The 9652-nt window shown below is 34.7% G+C and overlaps 1 protein-coding gene and 1 pseudogene across 1 annotated transcript in view; both read right to left on the bottom strand.

The window, feature by feature from the left end:
- The window catches only part of LOC122119950 (vomeronasal type-2 receptor 116-like), a 32928-nt gene extending 25081 nt beyond the window's left edge, over positions 1 to 7847 (bottom strand). The window contains exons 1-2 of the mRNA XM_042693997.1: positions 7762 to 7847; positions 6087 to 6233 (exon numbers count right to left, since the gene is read on the bottom strand). Coding sequence (XP_042549931.1) covers positions 6087 to 6233; positions 7762 to 7847 — 233 coding nt within the window. The remainder of the gene's footprint in view (positions 1 to 6086; positions 6234 to 7761) is intronic.
- An 85-nt stretch (positions 7848 to 7932) lies between these two features.
- Positions 7933 to 8463, bottom strand: LOC122119951 (annotated as a pseudogene).
- Between the last annotated feature and the right edge of the window lie 1189 nt (positions 8464 to 9652).

Below are 9652 nucleotides of genomic sequence, written 5' to 3' on the forward strand. Positions count from 1 at the left end.
AAGGGAAAGAACAAATCATTTTAATAGGGATACAGGTGGACCCATTGCAACAATGAGATGTAGAAGTCGTTTTGTCGAAAATAAACGTTACAACTTTGGTGAGGGGGCAGGAGGATTGGGTTTGGGGCTGGGGAAAGGATGGGAAGGGAAGGGGAAAAAAAGGAGGAGGCTACAATCCTTAATAAGAAATGTACTCATTATCTTGCCCATGTAATTGTCACCCCTCTGTACAGTATTTTCACAATTAAAAAAATAGAAAAAAAAGTGTGGGATGGGGTTTGGTTGGAAGTGGTGGATAAGAATATTCAAAGCAGGGATATTCATGAAGAAGTACTGTAACGTCAACTGTTTTGTGAGATGGCAACAACTTTGTACAACTATACAAAGAAAATCATATTTAAAAATGCATTAAGTTTACTGGTAAGAGTGACTATACCCGTGAGATAAGCATTGTGATTATACAATGAGGATACACTAATGTTACCACCACAGTCACGTGTATTGCAGCTTTATTTACTATAGCCAAGATAAAGAAGCAGCCCAGATGTCCCTCAATGCACAACTGGAACGAGAAAATGTAGTCTATTTATACAATGGAATTCTGCTTAACCATTACAAAGAATTGCATCAAACCATTCACAAAGAAATGGAAAGACTTGGAGAGGACCACATTAAGTCAAGTAAACCAGACACATAGAACCATAAATTGTATGATATCATATATTAGTAGGAACTAGAAAAGGTCTGGGTGGCACCCAAGCATTTATCATTGAATTAACTGAGGCTATAATTGAATATATGGAAAACACAAATAGTAAAATTTTTAGAAAGATAGAGACAAAGTCCAAGACTAGAATACTTGGAATAACTGTTCAGGGTATATGTATATATAAAGTGTATATTCATTATTAATGTCAAAAACTAATCCAAAATTAAGAAAAGGAGGTTCTCAAACACCATGGCCAATAAAAAAATATAAAAGGAAGGAGTAGGGTTGGAGTTATGGGTGCAAATTTTAAACAGGGTGACATGGTTCAAGGGACACAAATTCATAAACTGATCTGTTGAATGGCAACACTTTGTACTCCTAACAAATGAAAATAAAATTATGGAAATGTATAAAACTTACTGCTGAGAGTGATTATACAAGTGAGTTGAGTAGGTTCTAACAATGTAAATGTGGTAAACAAATATTACACATAATTCTTATGAAGAGAAAAAATTAGTAACATATCTAGTAATTTCCATAGAACAATTTAAAATTAAATATTTAGGTTACAAATGATGAGAGGAATACAATGTATTTGGCATTTTCATTTGTATGACTTTAATATATTATCTTAAAATATGTTTTATATTTTTGTATTGTTATGATACTGTAAAGAAGTGTTAAAGTTACATGAGTAAGGTAAAGATAACATTTCCTACTGATCATTAAAATATTTTTTATTTTAATTTTATTGCAAGGTGAAGAACAGAGGGGGTACAGTTTCATAAGTAAGATAGTGAGTGTATTTCTTGTCTATCTTTTTACCCTTCGCATCTTCATATATTAAATGAAAAGGTTTCATTAAAAGTTAAATGAAAATATTTCATTATAACAGGTCTTTACATTCACTTATGAATTTGATCATAGTCCTGTACTACCTGTGTGTGCATATTTTCTTTTCTTTTCTCCTTATCATCACAGGTAGTTGTCATCATTACAAAACAAATCGTTTTAATCTATTTTAAGTTCCACAAGTACCACAAAATCTGTAGCAGACAAATAAATCTCATAATCCAAAAGTCCAAAAGAAACTATTATTGAACTCAATAAACAATGAAATCTCTTAAAAAAAAAAAAAAAGAGCATAGAAGAAGATTCAGTATACCTGGAGAAGAAGTTACATAATGGAAACAGTGTGACATGATCTGTCAATGACTGGGAATGGAAATGCAATAAATTCTACCAGTAAGAGTTAGAATGGCTAAATGAATAAAACCTCCAGTCCAAAGGAAAGGTTGATTCCAAGAAATTCAATTCACTTTCAATGAATGAACTTCAGTGAGAGTAAGAAAATAATGTAAGCCAGACCCAGAGAAACAGAAGTTTCATGGTTTCTCTGAGTGCAGTAGCTATAATGTACCTATATATCTACAAGTAAATGAAAAACGGTTAAAAAAAAAAAAAACCGACAAGAACAACAAAAACCTTGCACGTCATAAATTATACAGGTCTCTAGGAATTCCCCACATTGAGAACAAGGGGAACGTACTCGGGAGAGAAACAAAAAGATGTAATACCTACGTGCATCTGATCATAAAAAAATAATATTTGTCAAAAAGACTCCAGGAAATGGGAACAAGAGAGATTTTTTTCTTTATTAATGTTTTTGTGGCCATGGAGTCACAGAAATGGTGGAACAAAGAATGAACAAAAACAGCAGTGCTACTCACTAGACACTATGTTGAAAATAAGTTATAGAACTGGAGGGTGAGGATGAGAGAGAAAAATAGCGAGAGAAAGAGTGATACTGATCAAAAAGAAATGTTCTCTCCATCTTACTTATGTAACTGTAACCTCTCTGTACATCATCTTTATAATAGAAATAAATTATACATCAAAGAGAAAATGGAGTGGAAGAAGGTAGTCCATGCAAATGAAAAGGAAAAGTAGGCAGATTTATCCTTATCATATCACATAAAAAAGATTTTATTCAAAACAACCAAATGTGCCAAGTTTATAATGCAATGATGAAGCAATCAGATCAACCAGATAACATAACAATTGTAAAAGAATACTAACTCATGATCAAAGCATTTAACTCTATATAAGCAGACATTGAGCTAATCCTCCATACAATAATAGCTGAAGATTTCCTAGAGAGAAATTTAGACCAAGTAAACAGGGAGGTATCAAAATTAAATTTCAACCTTGATTTGATGAGCCTCTCATCCACCTACAAAACGTTTCACTCAATGTCTGAATAATCCATCTCTCATCAAAATATTCAGCATTCTCCAGGAGAGATGGGATACAACACAAAGCAGGCAGATTTTAAAAGTATGGAAAGTAAATTGAACACACCTACTAACCACACTGTGGTAAGGCTAGAAAAACACTGAAAGAAAATATGCCCTTAACATCTAAATGAAATGCCTTGTTTCTCAATAAAAAAACAAAGCATTTAATTTAAGAGCAGTTAATGTAATTAAATGATTAATATATATTAAATGATTAGTTTTTCAAAGCATATGTCAAGAAGTTTGCTGATCTTTGGAACAATATCAGAATCTATACATATAAAAAGACCAATGAAATGAAATAGTAACCACCTTTACTGAAATCAGGAATAGAATTGTTATTTTAGAGAACCTGTGCTGCATCTCAAGGAGCTAGAAAAATAAAACCAAAATTAGTAGAAGGAATGAAATAATGAAAATAAAAAAGAACTAGAGACTAAAAACAAGAGAGACTAGAAACAATCAATAAAGACAAAAGGTGCTGCTACCATAACAGGGTGATAAAACTGAAGTAAAGCAATAAAATTCCACATATCAACCTACACTTCCAATTATTCTGGATGCCAGAATCAGTATAGTGAAAATACCTGTACTAGTGCAAATCCAGGTACAGAAGATTCAGTTCAGTGTATATCAAAATTGCAGAGGAAGAACAAATGCAATGTACCCAGACAATGTTGGAATTGATCTCTATAGCTTGGTGGGGGTTTTGCGGAAAGGGAAAAATGGGAAAAAATTGAGGAAAGGGGTAACAAAGTTGACAATAAATGTACTCATTGCATTACTGATGTAAGTAAAACCTCCATGTAAATCACCTTGAGAATAATATATAAATAAAAAATATATAAATATTCTGAGACTAGTAATATTAAATGAAAATTTCTATTATTTCTTTCACAGAAATAAAAAAGACAAAACCAAATGTTATGAAAAGGAACCCTCCATTAGCCTGGGCTATCTTAATACAAAAAAGCAACAACCTGAAAAAAAAATCCAATTAAGGAACAGAAACTTGTGATGAAATGTACTCATTACCTTACTCATGTAATTGTAAGCCCTCTGTAAAATATTTTTACAATAAAAAATATATATTAAAAATGTAAAAAAATTAAAAATAGAAATCACAACAGAAAAACTATATTCAATCATTTGGACAAACAGGACACCCATTAACTATTCATTAACCCAGAGAAAACTTGCACTTTTGGTAATGGCATATAAAAATTAAAGTTTGGAGATCTTCAGGAAATTAAAGCTATCTCTACTCGTGGCTTATACTTGAAAACCTAGCTAAAGAAGAAGCTGACAGCTAAACATCCTCAGTCAAAGCAAACTGACAGATAAAAAAAGTCCATGCCATATTTTATCTCCAATCAAGCAACAAAAAACTACAAGTGGAGGTGTAGCACAAGTGGTATAGTGTTAGTTTTGAGATAAAAATGCATGCAAGAGTCAAAAGTAAGTCAATCACTAGTGGCTTATTCCTAGCTATCTCAGAAAAGTGAAACTGAGTAGAAGAAATTAGAGGTATGGGAGGGAAAAATGATGTGTGATACTATATGGAAATGTTTATAAACAAGAGAGTGACTATAATCAAAGTATGTGATATGAGGTGTGGAACTACCACCTGGACCAGATACTTGGCACAAGCACCCTATTTTATCAAAATTGGCAAGCATCATCTAACCTCAGTGGGCATAGACATGAGTCAAATCTCTCACCTACTGATGTCTAACTGCAGTGAGCTATTTGTCTACAAGCAAACCTTAGTCAATAAATTCTATCTGGAGTCAATAGCATACATAAAATGCTACTAACCTAGACCAGATCTTATTTGTATGTAGGCTTAGCAAAGAAAAATCCATCAGCTAAAACTTCATTACTCTGCTTGTCTATATTAGCACTTTAAGAGAAGTACTTAAACATATTCTGGAAAATTAAAAGAGTGAAACTCAGCAAAACATGGGGAAGTAGTGAGGAATATAAAGAATAAGTGAAGCCAGACAGTAGTGCTTCACTCCTTTATTCTCAACTACTCATAAGGCTGAGACCTGAGGATCATATTTTCAAGGCAGCCTGGGCAGCGATATCTGTGAGTCTCTTATCTCCATTTAACTATGAAAAGATGCCAGAAGTGGAGTTGTGCCTCAAATGCTAGAGCACTAGCCTTCAACAAAAATGTTCAGGAACAGCCCACAGGCACTGAGTTCCCAGTACCAGCATGAAAGTAAGAAAGATAAACGTATCAGTGACATATAAAATGAATCCATGTATTTTCTATAGGACAGAAGAGAGTAATTCCTATCCTGAGATCTCTGCTCTCAATTGTGGGCAGCTGCCTCTGGCGATAGTTTTCACACCAGCCCTTAAAACCAGTGCCAATGATAAAGATAATTATATATTTTTTGCAACAAGAATCAGATAGATTGAGAGAATTCCTTGAAGTTCTGTGCAATCATTTTCTTTTCTCTTTTATTATACCACTTATTAGTGAGACTCTAAATTATAGGCAAAAACTTAAAGCATACGCATGTGCACAAGTGGAAAGAACTAATATTGGGAATATAAAATTCTCCCACAAGAAATCTTTCATAATGCTGAGCTGTCTGATAACCATTGGTGGTAGAGGATATCTCACATGAAACAGGACCAAAATACATAGTTTGGAACAGTAACTTGTTGTGTACACTAAGAATGTGTGACTGTATAAGTGTGTGTGCACAAGAGTATGTGTGTTTGTGCCTGTTCTAGGGCATGAAATCAGTGCCTGGCCACTTCATTTTCCACAGTGACAGCTGAAATGGAGGAGATATCAGTATGCTGGAGAAAAGTAAAGAACTTACAGATATGGAAAGGAAAAATACATGGAAGGAAATGGAGCCCTCTCTTGCCAGCAGGCAGAAAATCAGTCAATAAGAGATGTAAGGCAAAATAATGAAACTGAGCTGCTCCTGGAGCAATAAGGATGGAGGTCAGTACAGAGGAGACAGAAATCATTGATGTGCACACCCAGAGTTCCTTCCTCCATGGAACGTGCTCAGAATAAAATAGTAATAGAGATAAAATCTGAAATTACTTACAACTTGTTGTCTTCTAGCCTGGCAGCATGGCTGTTACTGTGATCTATTCCCAAAGTGCACAGGGGCATAATCCCAGTTATCATCACATCTCCATCCATGTGTGCTCGCTGCTTCATTGTAGAAAGGCAGGTAGTTTCAGCCAAGGACCTGACAGGGAGGGGAAGATGGAGAAGGAGAATTATTAAAGTGAAAGTGTACATCCCTGAAGCATCTGCCAAGCAGCAATTCTGGCTGAAAGTGAAGATCACAATTTCACAGATATTCTTATATCTTTGTATATGTGCATATGTGCATTTATTGACAGAGATCTACACTATAGCTCACCTCTTATTAAAGTTTCTTTGAGTCCTCAGAAGTAATGTGTAAGACTATTCCCAGGGGCTATGCATTAGTAGCCCTGCATCAAGGAGAAAAACACGTTATAAACATGTTTTCATTTTTGCCTTCTTCACTGCAGGTGCTGTGATTTTAACCAACCCTCAGATAGTGAGGCCTCAGAGATGGAGTTATCTTAGTTGTAATTTGTCCAAAGTTTGTGTCAAGAAAGTATTTGCATGTAAGTCATTTGGGATGATGCAACTGGATTGCATGAGATGATGCCATATCATGTGTATGGTGAAATGGCCAGAAAAAGTGTATGTCTCTGAGTTGTCAACTGAATTATGAGGGCATTATAGTTAAGAGTGTGAATTTATACATACCATATCCAGGCAAATATTCTCTCTTTTGATATCTCATAGTTTCAACACCATAAAGATTCCAGCTGTGTCCAGAGGAAGAGGGCACAAGAGAAACTGGGGGCTAATCAAGCTCTTGCATAGAAAGCAGTTTTAATTAATATAATTCATCACATCAATAAGACCAAGGATTAGAACCACATGATTATCTCAATAGATGCAGAAAAAGCTTCTGAAAAATTCCAACACCCTTTTTATGATGAAAGCTCTGGGAAAACTAGGAATCCATGGAACATTCTTCAATATATAAAAAGTTATATATGACAAACCTAGAGCCAACATTATACTTAATGGTGAAAAAAATAAGTCATTTCCTCTAAACTCAGGAACAAGATAATGATGTCCACTCTCTCCACTTCTCTTCAGTTTAGTACTAGAATGCCCAGCTACAGCAATAAGACAAGATATAAATATAAAGAGGATCGAAATAGGGAAAGATGAAATAAAACTCTCCCTCTTTACATATGACATGATTTGTATTTAAAGAATCCTAAAGACTTCACTCCCAAATTACTTGAGCTGATTCGAAACTTTGGCAAAGTCGCAGGGTATAAAATTAACCCTTGCTTGCTTTTCTTTCTAACATATTTATATTTTACCATGTGATTTTTTGTTTCTTTGTATGTTTCTACCCCATGGTGTAAATCCTGTTTTCACTGCATCTTTTTTTTTGAACATTTCTTTACAACTTTAAGACTTTTAACTGGTCAGACACTACAGGACATTATACTAAGCTAAAAATAAAAAAAATGTATTTACATCTCAAATACAAATGATTATTCATAATTAAACTTGGTCAGTCTTTAAATGCCAGTCACTCATATTCTCATGAATTTTTAGGTCATTTCTTTTTCCATTAAAGGTATTCCAACATGTGTATCCTCCATACTTACTAAGTATTTATTTCTACTTATATTTCCTGTGACAGGATATTTTACTGTGTCGCTTCGTTTAAAAAGATATCTGAATTTGTCCAAGAATGTATTAAGCTTTTTGTAAAACTAATGATGTACACTGTTTCCATGTCTACCTCCAAAGCTGAAAGTGGTTGTTGACAGCTCTTCAAAAATTTCAAATCCTTTGCAGAATTAATCCAGCAATTCTTCCTTGATCCAATTACAAGAGGTTATTAGAAAAAAAGCCGTTTACTTCAAACACCCCAGAGAGAGCTTTCACAAACTGCTTCCTCTTCTCAGCTTCACTGTCAGGATTAACGCTTATGGCATCAAAAGTCCCTTTGTCAACACAAATATGAAATCCAGAAAGCTTTGTGGAAAGATTCAAAAACTATTCTACCTTCAACTTTATGTTAGATAACGCTTCTTTCTCTTTTACTTCTAGAAAGCTGAATTGCAGGAGAGTAATCTATTCCAGTAATATTACAGAAACCAAGTTTTGCAATTTTAACTAGGAAAACACCATTTCCATTTCCGACTGAATACTGAATACTGAAGCATCCAATGGGATCTTGTGTATCCACCTTATTAGTTGATTATACTCTCTTCCCCAAACCAGATTTCTCCTGTATCTCCATGTTCTTGGAACATTTGAAGTTCTTTCTCATAGACAGCGTCCCAATGCTCCTGGGTCATCAGCGCCAATGGGACGAATCCTTGATGGGACTGCTCTGTCAGGATCATGCGGCGGCCAAAATGCTGTTGCTGTCCCCACTGTGCTCATCTCGCTTACCGCTCTGATCTTCACTGCATCTTGTATATACAATTCTCTAATTCAGAGAGGGGAAGGGAAAAAAACAAAATGGTTAAACAGGGAAACAGGCTGACTCACGGCAACAATGAAATATACAAGACATAATATTAAAAATGAACTTTACAACTTTGGCGGGGAGGGGTGGGAATAATTGTGGAGGTAGGACAGAAGGATTGGTAGGGGAGAAATAAAGGAGGAGGCAACAATGCTCCATATTACTTGTACTCATTACCTTGCTCATGTAACTAAAACCTTTCTGTACAGTATTATTATAATGAAAAACGTCCAAAGCAAAAAACCCAGTCAAGCCACAGGAAAACCAAACACCAGAAGCAAACCAGAAACTCCACCAAGAAACTGGATGTGGACACAGGAGACACAAGAAAAAATCAAAGAATTCTTTTTACTTCCTAAGTTTTCAAATTTTTTAAAAGAGTTATTTTCTCATCATTTTTGTTTTAGGTGTGTGTGCTTTTTTAATTTCTTTACTCTTTTTCCTTTTTGCTTTTTTGGGTAATTTTTGTGTGACTTAATTGCTGTTCTGCTCATCCCCAGATATATACCCATCTTCAAATATTAGACTTTATCATTCATTATGTGCACACCTAAATTAGAAATTGATTACTCAATTCACAAACACTCAGCCTAAACTCCTTTAATAATAAGATTTTTTCTTTATACTTACATAATTTTTAAATGTTTCATGTTTTAATTTTTAATTTTTTCATTTGTCCTTTTTACTTTCTCTCTTCCTTTCCCTCAATCCTTCTCCTCTGTCAATATTATTTCTTTGTACTTATATCATTTTTAATTTTTTAATTTGTTTTTTTTTCATTTTTCTTGTTTCTTTATTTCTCTCCTCCTTTCCTTCTACCTGCTTCTTCTTCTTTTTTTTTGGGGGGGGGATCCTGTTGTGGGGCCTGAACTCTAGGCTTGGGCGGTGTCCCTCAGCTCTTCAGCTCAAGGCTAGCACTCTACCACTTGAGCCACAGCGCCACTTCTGCTTTATTCTTTTTGCTTATGTGGTGCTGAGGAATCAAACCCAGGGCCTCACTCTTGCAAGGCAAGCACTCTACCGCTGAGCTACCTTCCCAGCCCCTACACAAAGAAAACCAACAA

This window comes from Dipodomys spectabilis, unplaced genomic scaffold (genome assembly GCF_019054845.1).
Source record: "Dipodomys spectabilis isolate Male_0828 unplaced genomic scaffold, ASM1905484v1 ptg000173l, whole genome shotgun sequence".
NCBI lineage: Eukaryota > Metazoa > Chordata > Mammalia > Rodentia > Heteromyidae > Dipodomys > Dipodomys spectabilis.